The sequence below is a fragment of the Engystomops pustulosus genome, chromosome 4 (assembly GCF_040894005.1).
Source record: "Engystomops pustulosus chromosome 4, aEngPut4.maternal, whole genome shotgun sequence".
Classification (NCBI taxonomy): Eukaryota; Metazoa; Chordata; class Amphibia; order Anura; family Leptodactylidae; genus Engystomops; species Engystomops pustulosus.
In genome coordinates this window covers 203,566,134-203,591,409 of record NC_092414.1, presented here as the reverse complement: position 1 = coordinate 203,591,409, position 25,276 = coordinate 203,566,134, and the positions used below count along the sequence as shown (strand labels likewise).

Here is a 25,276-nt window from a genome sequence, read left to right as displayed (position 1 = left end):
CATGTACCAGTAAAGTCAATGCTGGTGGTTGTTGAAGGACATCTGAGGGTAGTATGCCCCACTGAACAACTAAGTCATAGCTCATTGTTGTGGAAGGTCACCTAAGGGTGGTGCGCATCATGTGCCAGTATAGTAAGTGCTGGTGGTTGTTGAAGGACATCTGAGTGTAGTTTTCCCCACTGAACAGTAAAATCCTAGCTGGTGGTTGTGGAAGGTCATCTGGGGGTTGTATGCCTCATGGAATAGGAATGATAATATTGTGTTGTACTGTCATCCTGTCTTGTCTGTGATATAAAAACTTGGCTTTAAAGGTGTAATTTCCGGTGACACATTCCCTTTAATAAGCCACATATGATCTGATAATCCTTTAGATGTTTTCTGTTGTGGAGGAGATCTCTAGGACAGGTAGATCATCAGGCTGGTGGAGATCAGTAGGGTGAGGATGGTGGTGACACTCGTTTCTGTTCTTCCTCCTCTGTTGCTTTCTGAAAGAGACATAATGATATTCATCAAAATATATCCGACTTCTTAAAGGGAAATTCCAGGTATTGTTGATTGATTGAATTAATTGAATTATGTGAGGTATATATTACCAATTCCCAAGTTTGTTGGTGACATCATTAAAGGAAACCTACCACTTGAAGTGGCAGGTATAAGGGGGAACTACCGAGCACCAGCTCAGGGTGAGCTGGTGTCGGAGCTTATTTTAGTTAGTGTTTTAAACTGCAGTATCGCGGTTTAAAACACTTTTTAAACTTTATGGCCGAAGCTGCTTCAGCGCAGGGAGGTACGCGCTCGGGGCTTACCATGCGCGCGGCTACATAGGAAGTGAAGGAGAGCCGCGCGCATGGTAAGCCGAGCGCGTACCTCCCTGCGCTGAAGCAGCTTCGGCCATAAAGTTTAAAAAGTGTTTTAAACCGCGATACTGCAGTTTAAAACACTAACAAAAATAAGCTCCGGTACCAGCTCACCCTGATCTGGTGCTCGTTAGTTCCTTCTTATACCTGCCACTTCAAGTGGTAGGTTTCCTTTAAAAGATTTCGGGGGACATTAATCATAGTCTGTTAGACTGTTTTGAGCGTCTTTTAGCGCAAAAATCTGGCGCATCTCGTTAATTTGGTGCATTTATGTGCCATTTTCTGGCGCATGGCAAAGTTCGGCACTTAGTGGTTTTGAGTCCCTGCGCCTTATCTGACATAGTGAGTGCGTCCTATACAGATGTTTGCACGGGATCTATCACAAATTTGTGCCTAAAAAGGCACAAAAAAAGGCGCAAAAATGCACCTCCTCTGAGCAGCTGCACTTCCAAAAAACTTCCCTTTTCATTACTAAAAACATATATTTCAGGTTCCCAAATGAAAAATTCCCTTTATGCAACATGGAAAATACTTCGGAGCAGTTTTAAAATGTAAAATTTCTCCAGTAAGGACTTCATCACTTTCTATGGGATCATCTCTGGGAGTGATTATTGTCTTATTGTACAGATCTGAGAATATTATCAGTCTCCATTTACTGTAAATTATTAAAAAAAAAGGCAAAGACTCATTTCAGCAAGAATTTTTTTTTTTTTTAACATATCTGTAACTTTTAGTCCCTGCAGTTACATCACAATGATAGTTTTTTGGGCAAAGATGAAGCCCTGAACGTTCTGTCACATTTTCTCAGTCTCCTTTCATTATTGCTCACAAATGAGATCTAACAATTTGAGACAAATTTGGCTCTAATTTAGGCGCAAATGAATGGGACATGCGACAAATCCAAAGTGCATTTACTAAGGCAGAACTAGATCCATCATAGATCAGGAGCCAAAAAGAAGAGCAAACCAGGCGCAAAAATAGGCGAACCTGAGACCCACTATGATTAATGTCCCCCTTAATGTTCTGGTCACCTTGTTGCAACTAATTGATGGACCAGCTGGGAAATGTGTAAACCATGGTCTGGTGTAGACGGCCCTGCCCATTTCAATTATCCTTGGACGACTGATGTCATGAACCATGAACATTGGAGAATGAAATAAGAAAGAAATAAAGATGGTCTCCAAAATCAAAGAGCAGCTACCAAGACCATCACTTGCTCTGGAGGACCTAACATGTTTGTCATTACATGGACAGGCTATTGATCTGAATGGATACTGTGTAATTTCTCATTTCTCCTGAGGTGGTGCTAGAGATAACTCCACTGATCACAGCTGATTGCTGAGGTCTCAGCGGGAAAATACTTGTGGTGTTGATCTTATTGGCAAGACGTTCTTCTAAGATGTAGGGATGTGTACAACCCCTTTGACAAGGGTGATCGTCATCATCATCCTTGGACAATAGTGCATTTTCAAAATATGGCCTTAAGTCCTCGTTTCTAGTGTGAGATATTGGAATTGAATTTGGTAAAAAGTTATAAAAAAGTTATGTAAAACAAAAACAAAGTGTGCATTTAACGTTACCCTCAAGAATTGTCTCACACATTCTTTTTTCAGTGGTGGCATTGTAGAATATATATATATATGAAGGTGATATATGATATATACACTCACCGGCCACTTTATTAGGTACACCTGTCCAACTGCTCGTTAACACTTAATTTCTAATCAGCCAATCACATGGCGGCAACTCAGTGCATTTAGGCATGTAGACATGGTCAAGACAATCTCCTGCAGTTCAAACCGAGCATCAGTATGGGGAAGAAAGGTGATTTGATGCCTTTGAACGTGGCATGGTTGTTGGTGCCAGAAGGGCTGGTCTGAGTATTTCAGAAACTGCTGATCTACTGGGATTTTCACACACAACCATCTCTAGGGTTTACAGAGAATGGTCCGAAAAAGAAAAAACATCCAGTGAGCGGCAGTTCTGTGGGCGGAAATGCCTTGATGCCAGAGGTCAGAGGAGAATGGGCAGACTGGTTCGAGCTGATAGAAAGGCAACAGTGACTCAAATCGCCACCCGTTACAACCAAGATAGGCAGAAGAGCATCTCTGAACGCACAGTACGTCGAACTTTGAGGCAGATGGGCTACAGCAGCAGAAGACCACACCGGGTGCCACTCCTTTCAGCTAAGAGCAGGAAACTGAGGCTACAATTTGCACAAGCTCATCGAAATTGGACAGTAGAAGATTGGAAAAACGTTGCCTGGTCTGATGAGTCTCGATTTCTGCTGCGGCATTCGGATGGTAGGGTCAGAATTTGGCGTCAACAACATGAAAGCGTGGATCCATCCTGCCTTGTATCAACGGTTCAGGCTGGTGGTGGTGGTGTCATGGTGTGGGGAATATTTTCTTGGCACTCTTTGGGCCCCTTGGTACAACGCCACAGCCTACCTGAGTATTGTTGCTGACCATGTCCATCCCTTTATGAGCACAATGTACCCTGTAACATCTGATGGCTACTTTCAGCAGGATAATGCGCCATGTCATAAAGCTGGAAGCATCTCAGACTGGTTTCTTGAACATGACAATGAGGTCACTGGACACAAATGGCCTCCACAGTCACCAGATCTCAATCCAATAGAGCATCTTTGGGATGTGGTGGAACGGGAGATTCGCATCATGGATGTGCAGCCGACAAATCTGCGGCAACTGTGTGATGCCATCATGTCAATATGGACCAAAATCTCTGAGGAGCTTCCAGCACCTTGTTGTATCTATGCCACGAAGAATTGAGGCAGTTCTGAAGGCAAAAGGGGGTCCAACCCGTTACTAGCATGGTGTACCTAACAAAGTGGCCGGTGAGTGTATGAAGGTGATATATGATATATATGAAGTGAAGTGAGACTTCGCAGAAAATATATAATGACGTCCCCTTTTTAGTACTTGTTAACCCTACAACACTTGTAAAACCCTTGAAGATGATGACTTCCCTCATTTACATGCTTTACACACTTAGGATTTGTCAGGTGGAGGGAGATATTGTCTTGGTGAATCTCTATACAGGTTCTTCCCTTTCAGGTCTGGACCACCTTATTCCAGGAACCACACATGGGCTCCTCCTATACTTTGTCCCCTTGGCTACATGGTAATTGATCTCATGCTGAGAGGTTACCATCTGGTGGACAAACTGTGAGCCACTTCATTTTCTGGAATTTTTTGTAAGTAGACAGCCACCTATTTTCCTGATGGATGAGAGTGCCAGTGATTGGACCCACTGCGTTCTTTAACTTATCCCCTATCATGGTGATAGCATGGTGGGACAACCCTTATGGGCCCTCTTAAACTCTTGGGCCCAGTTGCAACTACACCCTCTGCCACCCCATTTAGGTACATCCCTGGTTTTTATTATTTTTCAGAAAATGTAAATTTTTTTGTAGGGGGGTTAATTTATGGTACCTATGGTATCTATATAGTATTATGTATGTCTGGACTGGGGTCTCAGCTAAGGAAAGCAGTGATCTTGTATATTGCAAGGAGAATGGAGTGGGATCTAGATATGGTCTTGTAAATGCATATATTAAATGGGTTTCCAGTAAAAATATGTTTTAAAATTTGTTGGCCACTTGTATGAAGATAAGATACTTCATATTTAACTCAGGAATCACCACAAAAGTCGGGGATCGGGCAGAATTGGGAACAGAGCAGTGAGAGTTAACCATTGCGAATAGGGATCACTTTCCAATATGAGAAGACTAGTACTATAAACCATACATTATTGTTGGGGACTTGGCTCAGCTTCAAGTTACACCACTTGAGTAGAACCATTCAAAATCAACATTTTATATTAGTGGATCCTTTTAGAACATAGTAGGGGAGGAAGGAGGGGGGGGGGGGGGGGGGTTATTAACACTTTGGTTTTCCTAGGCTTTTTTTGGCATTAAAAAAGTCTCAAAGTAGTCACATTGAGGGTTTTTGAGACTTTTGAGACTTTCCAGGACTATATAAACCTTTTCATTAATCTGGCCTAAACATAGAACTACTGCTAGTGCATCACCACGCAAAGCCACATTCATGACTTGAGACTTTTGCAAAAAGTCTTATAAAAGGTCTCATAGTCACTCCAGTCCCCTTCTAGTCTATGTGCTGAGACTTTTTATGACTTTTTTGGGTCTTTAAAGAAAAAAAAAAAAAAGCCCAGACAGAAAATAGAACATACTACTTTTGAGAATGTTTTGCCTCAGTTGATACCTTTTTTCTGTCTTGACTGAGACAAAAAAGTCTCAACTGAGACAAATATGTCTCAACTGAAATGAAAAAAAAGTCTCAAAAAGGGGAAGAACTCAGATAAAGTGGTGATAAAATCTTCCCATTGTTATTATTAATCTCCTATCCTATAGATGGAATGAGTGGGCAACTTTTAGAATGGTGTAGATCCAAAATCCTCTTGATGCTAAATACATATTTTAAGGAAAATACCAGAATAGCCCTTTAACCGCAAGATGGAAAGAATGATCAATCTATCTACCGTATCTACTAAAAGGCTCTGGACTCTTAGTAAATATGGGCACAAACTATAGACCAGGTCTAAACTGGAGACATTTTTTACCATAATCTCCACCAGTTTTCCGGCAGAGACCATATTAAATCTGGCAGGGCGTGAAGATTTTTTTAAATTAAGATTTAAAAGAATTAACAAAATATTCATCACCTGATTAACAAACAAAAAATTAAGGTCTATGATTTTGCCCCCCCCCCCCCCCCCCCCAAGAATGCTTTTAAAATTCATATAAAATATTATCTATAAATTGTCACTGGGTACTGGTACTGGTATGTCGATAAAAAAAAATATGATCTCAGAATAAAAAACAAAAATAGTAAATTTGCAGCCTCCTCGGACACAAAAGGGGCCATTGCTACGAGAAAGTCAGTACTTGCCGTGAAATTCTCATTCTGTAGATTAGTAGATGTAGTGCTAGTGCTGAGTGACGGATGGTAGTGAGTATTTAGTGGCAGATGGATCCGTGGGTTTATGGTATTATATGTAATATTAGTGGTCGTTGGTCTTCGACTTGGTAGACGTCTACGAGATGTTACATGTGTCGAGTTTCTATGTTATGGGAGGCACCAGGCATCCTGTCCTCATGCCATGCATTGTGCTACGAGAGTAGGCATGCCGTTACCTGTGACGGTAATCCTCCTTGTCATTGAGTCCCGCCCATACTTATTTTCAGCAGTACAGCTATAATCTCCGGCATGTGCTTTCTGAGCCCCCAAGATATAAATGGTGCTCTTATCAGGGGAGAAGAGCACATCGGGTGTCGGGAGCTGCCAGCTGTAGGATGGACGGGGGGCTCCCTGTGCCACACAAGTCAAGGTCAAGTTTTCGTTTTTCAGCAGGGGGGCTGATTGTTTCATGGTAATAGTTAATACTTTAGGCTTGACTAGAAATAAACAGTAAATTACAGACTGTTAATAATGACACTTATATTGTCCAATGTCCAAAATGTAATAGAGATAGTGTTCGGGTATGGGAGTGGACCATATGCATCCTTATAGAAAAGGGATGTGGTCTACAAAACCCAAAAGTAGGCCGTTAAACCTGATTTATTGGTGGAATTGGGTGGTATTGGAGAGGGACTTCCATGCCCCCAATTATAAAGTGGGTATGTCTTACTTATAGACTTCATGTTACCTGCGAGTTTGATTTCTTGGGTCCGTGTGACACTCCCATGGTCATTCCTGGCAGTACAAGAGTAATTTCCTACATGGTCCTTCTTAAAACTCCATATTTTGAGAGTACGCTTATCTGGAGAAAGGTTAACCTCAACTTTTGGATAAGACCAGCTCAGATCAGGAGGGGGAACTCCAGTTGCTTCGCAGGACAGCGTGACATTTTCTCCTTCCAGAACTTCCATGGATGGTTTCACGTTCTTGTCCGATATTTTAGGTTGGACTTAAAAAAAAAAATAAAGACAAAAATGTTAAATTATGAATTAAAAAATTGAAATAAATTTTGTTTTCTACATTTGGTTGGGCATAAAACAGCCCACTAGGAAGGTCAGAAGGATGTTGGTGATCTACAAAAGCCAAGCATTTGAACCTCCTTATACGGATTCACACTCCTTAGTTCTCATTGTGAATTACCTGCTAGGCCAAGCTCCTTCTCTAGGCTGTGGCTGCCATGTTGGTTTTTGGCTGTACACTTGTACTTCCCAAGGTGACTCTTCTCCATCTTCTCGATTGTCAGCGTTGTGTTGTCTGCAGAAAACTGGACGTTGGATGATGGGGTTGTCCAGGTGTAAGTAGGAGTTGGGTCACCGCTTGCCTTACATGTCATTGTCACCATGTCACCTTCATTGTGGAGAGGAGGACTGACTTTTACTTCAACCGCTTCAGGCTTGTCTGAAAAACCAGAAAGCAGAGACTCTTATATTGATCTCAGTAGAGTGTCCCTGACCCTCCGATGTGTGGATACTTACACTGGACGAACACTTCTACTATCTTTGAATCAGAATCAAAGTTTATAGCTTTACAGGTGTAGTTGCCGGTCATATTCCTCCATGTTTTATGCTTTGTTCCTTCCTGGTAGATGGCTTGGTCTTTCTTACAGGTTACGGTAGGCACTGGGTATCCTGTGGCTTTACAATGGAAACTGTTTTCTTCTCCCTCTACCCATACCAACTTGTTCGGACAGTCTGTGATGGTAGGTTCCCCTGGAAGAAAGACATTAGAACAATAATTATCTGCAGGAAATACATGTTACCTGTCAAACATAACTGTTGGGCCCAGTGTCGGACTGGCCCACCAGAGTACCAAAGGATCCTCCGGTGGGCCCTGGCTCAACCCAATACTGAACCCCAGAGGTCCATTAGAAAACACCACAATTTGGAGGCTGCTAGAGTATATTTCCTGGGGGATAATGAAGAGTGGGCCCCCAAATTGATTTTCTCTGGTGGGCCTAAGGAAACCCAGTCCAACACTGGTTGGGCCTTCCAATATATGCTACAGAACGATGGACCTAAGTCCCGCCAGGGTCTTAAATATAGATTCTAAATGACGTGTCCAGTGGTTTTAGCCAACTCTACTTGGTATTTGCACGTGGCATGTATTCGTTACTGTAATCTCACTTTACCTATTCTTTTGGATACATTTTTGGCCTAAATTATCCGCCCCCCCAAAAAAATGTATTAATGTATTTCTTCCAGGGCTTGTTTTTTTGTGGCATGGGTTGATAGTTTTTAGGGTTCCAATGTTTTTGTCAATGGCTTAAAAGACTAAAAAATAACAAGTGTACCATTACTTTACTTATTTAGGTAAAACATTGCTGTAGCTCAAGCGGGAGAACATGGTCTTTCTGACCACTATAGCCAATCCGCAACTAAACTTGTGATGTGTTATATACTAACCCAGTGAATTATAACCCAATCAATGCTCAGCTGCTGATTGGCTGTTATGGTCACATGCCACCTGCTCCACAACAAGACTGGGAGGACCTCCGGAGCAGCAGGTTTGGAGGCCAATAAAACAATATCGGAAGATTGAACATTTGGTTATTTTCCATCCATATGCCATACACTTACTCTGTACATACATCTTCTTTGGTTCGCTTTCGGTTTTAAAATAAGCATCACATAGGAAGTCTGTGTTGTCCATCTCCATAGTGACCTCCACCGTACATGTTCTGTTGGTATAGAAGACGTTGTTGGTCTGGGTGCCTCTCTTCTGATTACAATCTTTCAATGTTATGTTGCCTTGTGTTATCTCTAAGTTGACTTCTACGTTCTCTGTGTATCGGAAGGAGCATGTGATGTCGGTATTGTCATCCTCAAAGATCTTTTCTTCGAAATGCAACTCAGGAATTGGTAGAGTAGCTGAAAGGAGAAGGGAAAACGTCAATACCAATGCTTACATGGTTTGTTTGACTGAGTGGCTGAAAGGGAACATTGAACACTTTAAAAAGTTGTCTATGGCGTCTTCAGGTGGCCATGTTTAGCCCAAGAGTTATAGACCATATCTTGTCTGTTTCTGTTGGGTGCAGTAACCCTGACTGCCAGCATCTTGGAAATATATAATGTTAGGACACCAATGGAGATTAAACATTGACCTTCTGAAACGAGGTGCAAAATCGGTAGTTTAAAGAACAGGCCTCTGTACATGTGCCCTCAAAGGGTCTGGGGCCCTAGTGTGTCCTCATTCTCTAAACCCTCTCAAGTTACGCCTTGAAGACCCTGTTTCCTTGGTGGCCTAGTGTCCTGTACTAAAACATGACTACTCTACAGGATACTACTTCCATGGGTAGGCAGATACTACTAACATCACATGGGAGTCCAAATCCCTGTACAATGATACATAAAGTCCTTGAACTTCCATAATGTAGTGTATTGTAGTTCATTTTTCCTACTTCAGACTCGTGTACGGGGTTTGGTGTAAAATATACAATTCCCAGAATGCATTTTACCAGTTGTGTGCAGACACTGGACCTGCAATATCTGAGATATAAGCTCTGAAGCCTGCAGAATGGTGATTCCAGCTCAGAAGTATAACACAGGTTGTAATCTATAAGAGATTAAATTTATGAACATGTTTTAGTGTTAAAATGCTGCATCGTTTGGGGAATGCTGGGTGTTGTGCTCCATTATTATTTTTACACCTGTAGTCTGGATGTTTCATGAACACATATATGTTTCTACATCAGAGTTTCGAAAATGTAAATCCATGTAAATCCCATACTGTAGAAGAACTCCACCCCTGCTTAATGCTAAGGACAACCCCAGAGCAGCTAAGAAACACCCCATTTCTTTAAACTTTGTTCCATAACCCATAAGTGACTGACTATAGAGAAAATGTCATGTATCTAGGGGGGTATTATCACAGGTATTTACTGATACCTGAGATCTTAAAGTGTAACTAACCTATGAAAAAAAAGTGTTTCACCACCACTGTACACAGATGATCAGTGCGGGTTGTCTATGTTGAACTCTCACAGATCTACAACTAACAACCTATATACTGGACGTAACAAAAAGGTTATAATTGTGGAATATCTCACAAAATACACATCAGAGTGAAAAACTAAACATGTGTCAAATATTTTTCAAAAATCTATCCAATGATACCAAGTTTTGACCTCTACCCCGCCCCCATCTTACATGGAGACCATCATTTTTATTGGAAATTCACATCTACTTCAATCTACTTTTCAGGTCATTTTGATTGACAGATGGCCCTGTAATCGCCAAAAAAAACAAAATGGGTAAAGAGATTTTCAAAAATGGGGATATCTTGAGAAATAACAATCTTCTTAACTAGAGATACACAGATGCTATTTCAAACAAATATGTGACAAATATTTCATAAAAATCTATCCAATGATTCCAAAGTTGACCCTGCATTTTCACCCCCAGGGGTAAAGTCTTTATTTAGAAACTACATTCAGCGTAACCCGGGAACGATGTGGATAGTAGTTTTCTGTTCTCTTTGTGTACCTAGTTGAATCTGACAATATCCTTTTCTATGCTAAAATCCATTGACAGCGTTTTTAATAATTTGAGGATGAACAAGTGCTGCTCCATCCATGATCTTTGTTGGAGATCATTCAGTGTGGTTGGTTTTGTTCTGTAGATGCTGCTTTTTAGATGACAAGTCATGAGAATGAGCTGCCACTCACTTTCGCCTCTTGCACTCCTTTGGATCTGATATTTCCCCTTTTTTCAATGTTTTCGTACACATTTCGATTTTTGGTGATTACAGCGCCATCTGTCACCAGACCTAGGTCACATCAATGTCCAAATCTACAATAAAGAATGGGGTTTCCCATTAAGTAGCCCCCTGCCCCACTCCATACTTTGACGAGTTTATTTTTGGTTATTTAAATGGACTTGCAAGATATTCCTTCATCCCGCCCTTTTTATTACACTTTGTATACCGCAATAAGGGAAGATGTAGTGATGGTATATAGGTGATATATGTCCATAAAACCCCATTATGTGTTGGTAAGTGAGGAACCTGCCAGTAGGCGATATGTAACGCTCCCGAGTCACCCTCGTCCTGTACTTGTACAAAGTTTATGTCCCAGGGTCCCTGCCCTTCGCACTTGTTGGAGTTGATTTATTTGAGGTCACCGCTGCAACTTTCACAGGAAGTCTGTGCCGACAGATATAATGTAATCGCCTGAAGAAAACCAAAGACTTGTTTATCCAGGTTGAATGTTGATCTTAGAAGAAATGTGATTGTCTTTTCTATGGCAGGAAGGAATTTTTTGGAGGTAACGGCCGGGGGCGGTGGACTTGGCAGGTTTTGTCACTGTGGAATTTATTGTGTGAAATTTTGACAATAAACAATTGTTCCTTTAAGGTGATCGAGGCTTTCGGGGGAAACTCTACCAAAAAAAAAAAAAGCTTCCAAAATAAAGCAGTGACAATTTTATTTCCATTTGCCCTCCTGGTAATGAAAAAAAGAAGAAAACAAAAACATTCTCCTAATTTTTAAAAAATGTACTCTTAAAATAAAAAATATTATATGGGGGAATTTATCATTCACTCACCAGGATTTGATGGTCACCACACACCCTACCGCGGGGAATCCATCAGGAGGTCTAAGCCTTTGGGGCAAAACTATATCAGTTTCGGCATAGTTGTGATTACTCCAGCACTTGTTCACCAAAAAACTGGCTTACAAGTACTGATAGATGTTCCCCTATGAATGTAGCCTCTCTACATGCACACAGGATTTTTCCTCACACTGCTGTGCCTTTAGCTGATAGGCTGTGCAGCCCCTCCCCTCTCCTCTGAGTGGCTACTCTTCTATTCAGACATAAGTCTGCAATAGCTGTTATATACAGAAGAAAGGAGGGGCTTTGGAGCTGCTCAGTGCACAGCAGTGTGAGGACACACCCCCAGTGCACTTGCAGAAGCTACAATGCATATTTCACAGTCCTGCTGCTACTAACAACAAGGTCTGATTACTCTCAGGGGTCAATACCTAAACACTGTCTGCAGGTTTGTATGGTCACACTCCCGCTGACAATTCTGTAGATGGAGTGACAGCTCTCAATGACTCAACAAAAAAAACATTGAAATGTTGTGGTCCCTAGGGGGTTAATTATATCTGCTTCTTTCATTTCCTGTGAATAATCAGAGACGGTTATGAGCAGATGAGAGGAAGTTCATACATTCACACTCAGCATGGAGTGTAATATAAAATGATGCCTAGTGGAGGATAACCATCGGCTGGGGTCTTCTGCTACGGATTTTGTATTGTGTCGCAGGATCGGTAAGGTCCTCTGATTAGATCATAATTCATCATAAGAATAAAAGGGCTGAGTCACATGATGGACTATCACAGAACCTGGTATAATCCTGCTATACCCTATGATCCTGCTGATCCCCAATTGTATCTCACAATCTATATATTCCCTGGAAATCCCTCCCGTTACGCCGTAAATCACACATTTCCTCCTCAAGGAGGCCAAATGTTACACCCCGGCATTTACTAAAACAATGGACGCTCTAAAGGAAGACTAATGGACCCCATTGTAACGGGGTCTTATGGGATTCATTGGTGTCAGAGGCTTCTGTTTTTTTGCTGTTTTGCTCTTATAATTGATTGCCCCCCCCCCATTGGAAATGTGAACTTAAAGGAGTCTTCCTCCAGGTGTTATTGTCTAATGGCACCGTGGGGTAGAGATCTGTAAAGGATGCCTGGTGTAAAGAAAAAAACTAAAGACCCCTTTATAACAACCAAATGGACTTTGATCGTCCTCGTGTATCATCAACAGCAAATTACGGCCCACTGGGATCATTGGGATTTTTTTGTTTTTTTTTTGTGAAAATACATGACCAATACATGGGGTGAAATGGTAAAACAAACATTCGGTCTATGGTCTGCTATTCTTTGATGCCATTCTACCTAAACTTCTACCAAAATATCCAAATTCTAGCTACTTGTCAGGACTAGAACAAGGTTTGACTATAAAAATATTGGGCACATTGCACATTGTACCAATCCAAGGTACAACCTGTACCATAAAAAGTTTGACCAATGCCAAAAAGTAAAACAAAAGCTGCGCCTGTTAAAATAAACACTGATTTCTCATATGCAACACCCCTGCCAAAGGGCAATAGGGAAGTTGCGAATAAGGCCCTCTACATGTCAGAATCCTTCTGGTGAGCATGTGCAGTGGGAGCACATGGTCCAGTCCAGACCTCATGGATACAGAGTCAGTGTTCGGTACAGCTTCAGTGCTGACACAGAACCCTAGCCTAGCCCTAGCCTGTGAGTTTTTCTCTGCAGGTGATGATGATGCAATCACTTTTCTCCTTGCCAGACAGAAAAATCAATTGCTGCACCATCCCCCAGCTGCTGTGTATGAGCGATACAGCTCCTGTTGATGGTTGACTAACCGCCATTTGTAATTACAAGCTCCGTGATCTAGGCAGCCATGCTGACCCAGCTTTCCCAAGTTCCTGAATGTTACATCTGTTTTTTCAGCAACAACACTCAGCTCAGGGATTAACCAAGATATGATCCTGCATCAGTGTAGCTACAGCATTCTCAAGGTATGTTTGCTTCAAAATGCATCAAATCCAATGGTAGGTTTCTTTTAAAACCGAAGCCACTTTTCACCTTTCTGACACGGCCCATTTTTTAAAAATCTGCCCTGTATCGCTATAAGTGGTTATAACTTCAGACCGCTTTAACATATCCGAGTGATTTTGAAATTCTTTTCTCGTGACACTTTGTACTTTATGTTAGTTTTGGTTAGTAAAATTTTGGTGGTGTGTTTTGCATTTATTTATGAGAAAATCAGATTCTTGCTGAAAATTTGGAAAAATTCCCGATTTTCAAAATGTTCTACTTTTTCCACACATAGTCATAACAGCAAAAAAAACGTAATAACTAACATTCACCGAATGTCTTCTTTATGTGGACATGGTTTTTTATGCATAGTCTTATTTTTGTAGGATGCTATGGGGCTTTGAATTTTAGGTGCCATTTTTCACATTTTCATAAAAAAAGCAAAATCCTGCTATTGAGGGACCTGCTCAGGTTTCAAGTCACTTTGAGAGACCTAAATAAAAGTAAAACCCCATAAATTACCCCATTATAGAAACTACACCCCTCAACGTAGGTAAAACAAATTTTATAAATATTTTTAACCCTTTAATTGTTTTACTGTGGGTTAAAACAAAATCGGATGCAATTTTGAAATTTACAAAATGTACAAGTCCTGAGTGGATAAAATACCAAAAACGCTCCACAAAATTTGATCCCCAATCCCTCCCATGTATAGTAATACCCCATATGTGGTGGTAACCTGCTGTATGGGCACACGCCAGGGCATCGAAGGGAAGCTGCGCCATTCAGAGCAGATTATGCATTGTCACTTTTTATTGGCTATACAATCTTTATTTTTTTGGCAATTTGGACATATAAGGGCTTATTTTCTGCGACATGAGATGCACTTTACAAATACTTCATTTTAGTGGGTCTGTAGCTTATTGATGAGATTTTATTAACTCTTGAATGTATGCAGGAAAAGAAAATCCTCAATTTTGGTTTCCTTTCCTTTTGTGGGGGTCGTACACTAAAAATTCTATATTATCTTTATTGAATAGATCACTACGATTACGGTGATACCTCATTTATATAGTTTTTTTTATATATTTTTACAATTTTACTGGGAAAAAACTAATATAAAGAAAATGTAATTTATTTTTTTATCGCCATCTTTTCGGAGACATAACGTATATTTTTTGGTTGACAGAACTGGTTTAGGGCTTATTTGTTACGTGTTGAGTTGTCCTTTTCAGTGGTACCATTTTGGCGCACATAACTATTGGAACATTTTTGTGAAGGGATTTAATAAAAAATGTACATTTTTGCTGAGTTTTTCAGGTTTTGTTTTTACAGCGTTCACTAAGCAGGTTCAATAATGTTACTGATTTATTGTACAGATTGTTACGGACGCTGCGATATTTTTTGGTGATTTTTTTGTGTTTTTTTCTTACTTTATTAAACGTGTATAGGGGATGTTTGTGTTTAGGGGACTTTTACTTTAATTCTTATTATTGCAAAAACTTTATTAAATGTTTTAAACTTTATTTTTTTTTTACTTATTAACAGCTCTCAGTCATATAACACAGATGCAGCGCATGCTCAGTGTGTTACAGCCCGGTCCTACTAAAAGGCAGATTCCTGTTCCCGGAAGAAGATCACGCAGACTCGCAGACCCCGGGGCTGCCATCAGAGCAGCGGACCCCCACCCCCGAAATCTCCAATCGCGGTTGTTAGAGTAGGGTGTCAGCTATAATTTACAGCCAACACCCGCAGCTTCTGGGGTTGGGGCTAGAAGCTTGACGTAATAATACCGTATTTTCCGGGCCATTAGGCGCACCGGACTATAAGGCGCATTAGTAGAAAACGCCTTATATATGGAAAAATTCCATATATAAGGCGCATCGGACTATAAGGCGCAGGGTGGCCGGGAGCGTGGCGGAGGTCCGGGGGCGTGGCAGAAAACGGAGCGGTGAGAGGTGGGAGCGGCAAGAGGTGAGTGGTCTCCGGGGAAGGGGGTCCGTTCAGGTGGAGGAGGGCAGTGGACCCTACTTACATAGATCCCCGCTACCGGAGACAGCAGATCTCCAGCGGGAACTGCAGACCGACGCTGCAGAAGTTGTTCGTGCCGCGTGGTCTGCAGTTCCCGCTGGCGATCTGCTGTCTCCGGTCTCCGGTAGCGGGGACCTATGTAAGTAGGGTCCGCTGCCCTCCTCCATACATAGGGTGCACCGGACTATAAGGCGCACTTTGGAATCCTAGGCTTTTATGTGCGCCTTATAGTCCGGAAAATACTGTACTGCAAAATGCGGGAATGCACCTCAATCCACCTCAAATGTTGGGAAGGGGTTAAGAAGTTATGGAAAGGGTTAGGGACTGAGCTTTACATAGTGGATTTTTCCTGCACTATGTGGGTCCACACCTGTATTTTGCTAACGGTATCTGGCTGTGGCCAAAGTCATCCGTAGTAATTAAATGCCTGCGCCACCATTTTGGAAGTCTCTGTCATTGTGCAGGATCTTTATAGCTCGCAGTAACAAGTCCATATACTGCAAGGGCATAGTATTGCTATATATATATAAAATAAGCGATCAGACCTTTCCGATCTTTCCCTAGATCAGAAATGAAAATAAATAGACAAACCAAAACAAGTTAGGCATCTAAAAATTATTATTCTCATCAGTGAACCCCAAATCAGTTCCAAATGACACTTTATTACTATATCATTCCCTACAAATAAAAATTTGTATACAATGGGGCACATTTACTAAGGGTCCTGCGGCTGCGATTCCGTCGGGTTTTCCCGAATATTTTCGATTTCGCCGTTTTGCGCTGAATTGCCCCGGGTTTTGGCGCACACGATCGGATTGTGGCGCATCGGCGTCGGCTTGCATGCGACAGAAATCAAGGGGCCTAGCCGTCGGACAACCCGACGGATTCGGACGAACCGCAGAATTTTAAAAAAGAATTGTGTCGCAAGATCAAGCACTAACATGCACTGGGAAGAAGAAGGTGAACTCCAGCGGACCTCGGCGCAGAAGCGACACATGCAGGAAATCGGGTGCATGACCTTAGTGAATCCCGGAAGACCCGAATCCTCGTCGGACAACGTGCCGCGGGATCGCGACTGGACCGGGTTAGTAAATGAGCCTCATTATGATCAAACAGCCCTCAAAATGGAAGCCTTGAAAACGTCAACTAATCCCGTTAAAAATGACACCTTACATAGCTCCATAAGCCAAAGTATGGAAAAGTCATTGGCGTCAGAATATGGCAAAACAAAACAAAAATTGTATAAAAAGATAAAAATATTTCTATTAAAACTGCATAAAAGCTAGATATACTTGGTATCCACATGACCGTACCAACCCAAAGAATAAAGGGGCGGTGTCATTCAGAGTGTACAGTCAAAAGTCGTCAAAACAGAACCCACAATAAATGTTGCAAATGTATTTTCCCGTCAATCTCTACGGTACACTAATAGCATCACAAACATACACAGAAATATAAAAAACATATGAATATGCCCTTAAGACATTTTATCAGATTATCCCTTTAAGACTTGTTAATTTTTTTATGTCTCACAAATATCTGATCTAAGAATAGAGTAAGTCTGGTGTTCAGTATAATCCCACAGGGAACTTCAAGAAGGACAGAAGAATCCGAAAAAAATTTGGAATGGGAATCTGCCATTTATACTAGAGCTGAAATCTAATAGCACTACATAAAGTATTACTCAGGAAGACGTGGGGGTGTAGTTTGATAGTCTTTAACATAATTGTCCCCATAATGTCCCCACCAACCTGACTTTGAAGGCCCTCAGAAGGAGAAGGACCTTGTAGACAACCATCCACCCTCCAGCTGGATACAACCCCTCGTATCTCATCTCCAAGGACTCCCCTCAATAATACAACCCTGTGCAGACTACACAAAGCACATAACGTCACATGGAAGGATAATAAAGCTGTAAAGTTTTGTAAACTCACCTAATAGACTGCTGAAAAGTGATGTGAGGACGGGGAGGAGGAGATGGAGCTTCATGGCAGAGCGCTGTGAATCTGAGCGTGGCTTACAGGCTTAGAGAGAAAACATCTCCTTTATCATAAACTTTGCCAAAACAATAGATGGAAGGAAGTCGCCCGCAGAGACGCACCGATGCTTGTTTCCCTGAGCAGAATAGAAGAAAAATCTACACACTGTGTATAACTGTGATGTACAAGGGGGCGGGATTATTATGACCCTGAGAAATCACATCTTCAGCAATTAGAGGAATCGAAAGTTGAAGACTCTGTATTTCAAGGGGTTGGAATAGTATTACCACCAATAGTGTTATTGCATCAATGGCAACTATGCAAATGAGTAAGAACATAAAATAATATTGGTTTGTGTAAATAGGAAGCTAGGGCAGATGTGCAAGTCCCCCCAGAGAGTACTCTACTGCTACCACCTGAAGGGTATAGGACAAAGTACTCAATGGGGGATGGGACACAGCAGAAAATTGTGCAGCAGCTTCACAGGACTCCATATAGTCCTGTGCACAGGGCCAAGAGTGACAAGACATAGGGGCTGTATACACAACGAGACAGCTGTACACACAGACGAAGATATAAGGAGTAATAGGAGGAGACACAGGAGAGGATATATGGAGTAATAGGAGGAGATATAGGGAGGATATATGGAGTAATATGAGGAGGTATAGGGGAGGATATATGGAGTAATATGAGGAGGTATAGGGGAGGATATATGGAGTAATAGGAGGAGATATAGGGAGGATATATGGAGTAATAGGAGGAGATATAGGAGGATATATGGAGTAATAGGAGGATATATGGGGGAGGATATATGGAGTAATAGGAGGAGATATAGGGAGGATATATGGAGTAATAGGAGGAGATATAGGGAGGATATATGGAGTAATAGGAGATATAGGGAGGATATATGGAGTAATAGGAGGAGATATAGGGAGGATATATGGAGTAATAGAAGGAGATATAGGGAGGATATATGGAGTAATAGGAGGAGATATAGGGAGGATATATGGAGTAATAGGAGGAGATATAGGGAGGATATATGGAGTAATAGGAGGAGATATAGGAGGATATATGGAGTAATAGGAGGAGATATAGGAGGATATATGGAGTAATAGGAGGAGATATAGGAGGATATATGGAGTAATAGGAGGAGATATAGGAGGATATATGGAGTAATAGGAGGAGATATAGGAGGATATATGGAGTAATAGGAGGAGATATAGGGAGGATATATGGAGTAATAGGAGGAGATATAGGAGGATATATGGAGTAATAGGAGGAGATATAGGAGGATATATGGAGTAATAGGAAGAGATATAGGGAGGATATATGGAGTAATAGGAGGAGATATAGGAGGATATATGGAGTAATAGGAGGAGATATAGGGAGGATATATGGAGTAATAGGAGTAGATATAGGGAGGATATATGGAGTAATAGGAGGAGGTATAGGGAGGATATATGGAGTAATAGGAGGAGATATAGGGAGGATATATGGAGTAATAGGAGTAGATATAGGGAGGATATATGGAGTAATAGGAGGATATATGGAGTAATAGGAGGAGATATAGGGAGGATATATGGAGTAATAGGAGGAGATATAGGGAGGATATATGGAGTAATAGGAGTAGATATAGGGAGGATATATGGAGTAATAGGAGGAGGTATAGGGAGGATATATGGAGTAATACGAGGAGGTATAGGGGAGGATATATGGAGTAATAGGAGGAGATATAGGAGGATATATGGAGTAATAGGAGGAGGTATAGGAGGATATATGGAGTAATAGGAGGAGATATAGGGAGGATATATGGAGTAATAGGAGGAGATATAGGGAGGATATATGGAGTAATAGGAGGAGATATAGGAGAGGATATATGGAGTAATAGGAGGAGATATAGGAGGATATATGGAGTAATAGGAGGAGATATAGGAGAGGATATATGGAGTAATAGGAGGAGATATAGGAGGATATATGGAGTAATAGGAGGAGATATAGGAGGATATATGGAGTAATAGGAGGAGATATAGGGAGGATATATGGAGTAATAGGAGGAGATATAGGAGGATATATGGAGTAATAGGAGGAGATATAGGAGGATATATGGAGTAATAGGAAGAGATATAGGGAGGATATATGGAGTAATAGGAGGAGATATAGGAGGATATATGGAGTAATAGGAGGAGATATAGGGAGGATATATGGAGTAATAGGAGTAGATATAGGGAGGATATATGGAGTAATAGGAGGAGGTATAGGGAGGATATATGGAGTAATAGGAGGAGATATAGGGAGGATATATGGAGTAATAGGAGTAGATATAGGGAGGATATATGGAGTAATAGGAGGATATATGGAGTAATAGGAGGAGATATAGGGAGGATATATGGAGTAATAGGAGGAGATATAGGGAGAATATATGGAGTAATAGGAGTAGATATAGGGAGGATATATGGAGTAATAGGAGGAGGTATAGGGAGGATATATGGAGTAATACGAGGAGGTATAGGGGAGGATATATGGAGTAATAGGAGGAGATATAGGAGGATATATGGAGTAATAGGAGGAGGTATAGGAGGATATATGGAGTAATAGGAGGAGATATAGGGAGGATATATGGAGTAATAGGAGGAGATATAGGGAGGATATATGGAGTAATAGGAGGAGATATAGGAGAGGATATATGGAGTAATAGGAGGAGATATAGGAGGATATATGGAGTAATAGGAGGAGATATAGGAGGATATATGGAGTAATAGGAGGAGATATAGGGAGGAAATATGGAGTAATAGGAGGAGATATAGGGAGGATATATGGAGTAATAGGAGGAGATATAGGGAGGATATATGGAGTAATAGGAGGAGATATAGGGGGGATATATGGAGTAATAGGAGGAGATATAGGAGAGGATATATGGAGTAATAGGAGGAGATATAGGGGGGATATATGGAGTAATAGGAGGAGATATAGGGAGGATATATGGAGTAATAGGAGGAGATATAGGAGGAGATATGGAGTAATAGGAGGAGATATAGGGAGGATATATGGAGTAATATGAGGAGTTATAGGGAGGATATATGGAGTAATAGGAGGAGATATAGGGAGGATATATGGAGTAATATGAGGAGTTATAGGGAGGATATATGGAGTAATAGGAGGAGATATAGGAGAGGATATATGGAGTAATATGAGGAGTTATAGGGAGGATAAATGGAGTAATAGGAGGAGATATAGGAGAGGATATATGGAGTAATAGGAGGAGATATAGGGAGGATATATGGAGTAATAGGAGGAGATATAGGGGGGATATATGGAGTAATAGGAGGAGATATAGGAGAGGATATATGGAGTAATAGGAGGAGATATAGGAGAGGATATATGGAGTAATAGAAGGATATATAGGGGGATATATGGAGTAATAGGAGGATATATGGAGTAATAGGAGAGATATAGGAGAGGATATATGGAGTAATAGGAGGAGATATAGGGAGGATAAATGGAGTAATAGGATGAGATATAGGAGGATATATGGAGTAATAGGAGGAGATATAGGGAGGATATATGGAGTAATATGAGGAGATATAGGGAGGATATATGGAGTAATAGGAGGAGATATAGGAGAGAATATATGGAGTAATAGGAGGAGATATAGGGAGGATATATGGAGTAATAGGAGGAGATATAGGGAGGATATATGGAGTAATAGGAGGAGATATAGGGAGGATATATGGAGTAATATGAGGAGATATAGGGAGGATATATGGAGTAATAGGAGGAGATATAGGAGAGAATATATGGAGTAATAGGAGGAGATATAGGGAGGATATATGGAGTAATAGGAGGAGATATAGGGAGGATATATGGAGTAATAGGAGGAGATATAGGGAGGATATATGGAGTAATAGGAGGGGATATAGGAGGATATATGGAGTAATAGGAGGAGATATATGGGGGATATATGGAGTAATAGGAGATATAGGGGAGGATATATGGAGTAATAGGAGGAGATATAGGGAGGATATATGGAGTAATAGGAGGAGATATAGGGAGGATATATGGAGTAATAGGAGGAGATATAGGGAGGATATATGGAGTAATAGGAGGAGATATAGGGGGGATATACGGAGTAATAGGAGGAGATATAGGGAGGATATATGGAGTAATAGGAGGATATATAGGAGGATATATGGAGTAATAGGAGGAGATATAGGGGGGATATATGGAGTAATAGGAGGAGATATAGGAGAGGATATATGTAGTAATAGGAGGAGATATAGGGAGGATATATGGAGTAATAGGAGGAGATATAGGGAGGATATATGGAGTAATAGGAGGATATATAGGAGGATATATGGAGTAATAGGAGGAGATATAGGGAGGATATATGGAGTAATAGGAGGAGATATAGGGAGGATATATGGAGTAATAGGAGGGGATATAGGAGGATATATGGAGTAATAGGAGGAGATATATGGGGGATATATGGAGTAATAGGAGATATAGGGGAGGATATATGGAGTAATAGGAGGAGATATAGGGAGGATATATGGAGTAATAGGAGGAGATATAGGGAGGATATATGGAGTAATAGGAGGAGATATAGGGGGGATATACGGAGTAATAGGAGGAGATATAGGGAGGATATATGGAGTAATAGGAGGATATATAGGAGGATATATGGAGTAATAGGAGGAGATATAGGGAGGATATATGGAGTAATAGGAGGAGATATAGGGAGGATATATGGAGTAATAGGAGGAGATATAGGAGAGGATATATGGAGTAATAGGAGGAGATATAGGGAGGATATATGGAGTAATAGGAGGAGATATAGGAGAGGATATATGGAGTAATAGGAGGATGTGGAGTAACATGTAGGTTATGTAGGAGTAGTGTTGCATGTACATTTCTATAGTGTTAGTGTGTAGTAGTATGAGAACAGATGGAGATGTAGTAGGATGGATGGGGATGTCAGGTGTATGTGGTGTAGTAGTAGCTTTGGATCATATAGAGCAGTATACGGGTGTATGACAATGGTCCGATATAAGATACAGATATAACATAGAAGTCTCTTACCTCGCTCCTGGAGTATATACTACATGCTGCAGTTTCCTTTTCTCAGAGTCTTGTGAAATCCCCGGCACAGACGTTGGGGAATACTTGGCAGATGTTTAGATTTTTCCCAGCATCCCAAGCTCCTTGTAGGGTTTACTTTAATAATCTTGTGCTCCCTATGTGAGCCTCTTATTTACAGAGGCATCGTTCGCTCTCCTCAGGTCAGTGCGGAGGAGGCCTCCGACCCAAACGTCTTGTGTCTTATTACCAGCAGCAGGTCTCTTCTTCTACTTATTAGCAGAACAGGAAGCCATTACTCCACACCACAAGCTTCCCCTATGAATCTGGGGATATTAGTTGTCTTATTACATCTCTGTTCATGTAGATATTAAGGGGGGCTCCCATTTCAGCTAAAAAAATGATTTGTATATTGGAAAGTTCTATAATTTTCCAATAAAATTTCCTTATCAATTTCTCACAGTTTCTTAGATCTCTGCTTGCTTAGGAAGCTTCATCGTTCATTGTGGATAAACACCAGTCCCTGGTCATGTCCCACAGGTGCATAGCCCGTTATATCCCCGGTCATGTGATGTCACACAGGTGCACGGCTCGTTATATCCCTGGTCATGTGATGTTACGCAGGTGCACGGCTCATTATTTCCCTGGTCATGTGATGTCACACAGGTGCACGGCTCATTATATCCCTTGTTATATCACAGTAATCAGAGTAGAGCGTTTTAATGAGCCATGACATCACATGACCAGCAATATAATGAACCGTGCACCTGTGTGACATCACATGACCAGTGAAATAATGAACCGTGCACCTGTGTGACATCACATGACCAGGGAAATAATGAACCGTGCACCAGTGTGACATCACATTACCAGGGATATAACAGTCCGTCCAGCTGTGTGACATCACATGACCTGGGTTATAAAGGGCCGTGCACCTGTGTGACATCAAATGCCAGGCATATAACAGTCCGTCCAGTTGTGTGACATCACATGACCAGAGATATAACGGGCCGTGCACCTGTGTGACATTACATGACCATGGATATAACGGGCAGTGCACCTGTGTGCACCTGTGTGACCTCACATGACATGGGATATAACTGTCAGGTTCGCTAGGGAGATTGCTGGGACTTCTGGTTCTTCTGGTGGTGCCAGCAGCGTTCTCCGTACCCCGGCGCGTATCCGCGCAAACTCCACCTCTCGTCCTGGGCAGCGGCTGCTAAGATCTCGCGCTGTCTAGGAGGGGCTGGGACTTTGAACCTCTGCTGGGTGCCTGGTTATTCTGCACCGTGAGGGGTTAATTCCCAGGTACTGTCCAGCTCCTATCAGATTCTGGAGGTGGAGTTCTGGCTGCATAAATTGCAGCTTCACTAGTTCCCAGTGCCAGTGTTTGAAAATCCCTTTCTCCCTGGTTGCTGCTCGTTTGTATTGCTCAGTATCTGTATCTATATTGTTGTTAACTCGGCTAGTTTTTGGACTTTGACTCTTGCTTACTGATTCTGCCTTTGACGTTCCCTCTAGTTGTGACTCCGGCTTGTTTACTATTCTTTCATGTTCTATGTTTGTCAGTCTGTTTGTGTTTGCCCTTATCCACACTTACTCAGTATATTCCGAGTCTTCAAGTAGTCGCCCCACGGTTTAGCGTGGGGGGGCTATAGGAAGGGACAGAGGTTGGGGTAAGCTCAGGGCTCACCTTCCCCTGTCTTGTGTGTACCCTATCCTAACAGAAACACTGGCCTAACATAGGTCTGCATCCTGTATCCGACCTGCTACATTCTCTCCTTCCATGGAGCCTTTGTCAGCTGTGGTCGCTCAGGTCCAGACCCTAACTCAGTTTGTTCAGGATCTAGCTTCCCGTCTCCAAATTCAGGAATCTATGCAGGTTCCACGGCAGACATCACCGCAGGATCCACTGCCACCCATACCTGAACCTAAGGTTCCTCTCCCTGACGTGTTTTTTGGTGACCGTAAGCATTTTTTTTCATTTCGGGAGGGCTGTAAACTTTACTTTTCTTTACGCCCTCGTTCATCGGGCACAGAGATTCAAAGGGTGGGCGTGGTAATTTCCCTGTTGCGTGGGGATCCGCAAAATTGGGCTTTTTCTCTCCCACCTGACTCTCCATCCCGTTCTTCTCTTGACGCTTTTTTTTCTGCTTTAGGCCAGATTTATGACGAACCTGACCGTCGAGCACTTGCAGTTTCCCACCTTAGATCTCTGTGTCAGGGAAAACGGACAGCAGAAGAGTATTGTGCCCAGTTCAGACAGTATGTGACTGACTCGCAATGGAATGACTGCGCCCTAAAAGACCAATTTATGTCCGGACTGTCAGACCGAGTACAGGACTTAGTCTTAGCTTATGCCGAGCCTCAGACATTAGATGATGCTATGACTCTGGTCATCCGAGTTGATCGTCGCCTAAGATCCAGGCGATCACCTCGGGTGTCCTCGGACTGTCAGCCAGCGGCCAGTCCGTCTCCGGGTAGTCCAGAATTGGAATCCATGGAGCTGGATAGCATCTCTCCTGCACAGCGGAAGCAACGTCGAGTGAGACGCCATCTTTGTTTCTACTGTGGAAGTCCTGATCATCAGATCAACACCTGTTCCAAGAGGCAGCAGCAGGAAAACTTCCGCTCCTAAGCAGTAGTCGGGGGGACTGCTTAGGAGCTCAGGTACTCCCTATTGTGGCTAGAATGTATTTACCTTGTACGGTTAAGTTTCAGTCTGTTTCCTGCACTGGTCGCGCCTTTTTGGATTCAGGTG

At 41.8% G+C, this 25,276-nt stretch overlaps 2 protein-coding genes across 5 annotated transcripts in view; both read right to left on the bottom strand.

Annotated features, from left to right (window-relative positions):
• Positions 1-25,276, bottom strand: part of PDE4A (phosphodiesterase 4A) — an 873,456-nt gene that overhangs the window by 542,004 nt on the left and 306,176 nt on the right. The window lies entirely within an intron of this gene.
• LOC140128091 (limbic system-associated membrane protein-like) lies at positions 7-22,965 on the bottom strand. 2 transcript variants are annotated; one of them, XM_072149474.1, is made up of 8 exons: positions 22,519-22,965; positions 17,398-17,578; positions 8,437-8,727; positions 7,336-7,569; positions 7,001-7,258; positions 6,549-6,809; positions 6,037-6,297; positions 7-485 (listed from the first exon to the last, which is right to left on the bottom strand). In XM_072149474.1, the coding sequence occupies exons 2-8, from the start codon at positions 17,450-17,452 to the stop codon at positions 397-399; spliced, it is 1,449 nt and encodes a 482-aa protein (XP_072005575.1). In that variant the 5' UTR covers positions 17,453-17,578; positions 22,519-22,965; the 3' UTR covers positions 7-396. The 2 variants fall into 2 exon arrangements, with proteins under 2 accessions (XP_072005575.1, XP_072005576.1); XM_072149475.1 differs by lacking the exon at positions 6,037-6,297 and having other exon boundaries at positions 22,519-22,888.

Coding starts and splice junctions, on each gene's coding strand:
- LOC140128091 (XM_072149474.1), bottom strand. CDS start 17,452: ATGAAGCTCCATCTCCTCCTCCCCGTCCTCACATCACTTTTCAGCAGT. Junction 6,810..7,000: donor GAAGGAGCTTGGCCTAGCAG/GTAATTCACAAT, acceptor TTTTTTTTTAAG/TCCAACCTAAAATATCGGAC. Junction 486..6,036: donor AAGGAGGATTACCGTCACAG/GTAACGGCATGC, acceptor TGTCTCTTTCAG/AAAGCAACAGAGGAGGAAGA.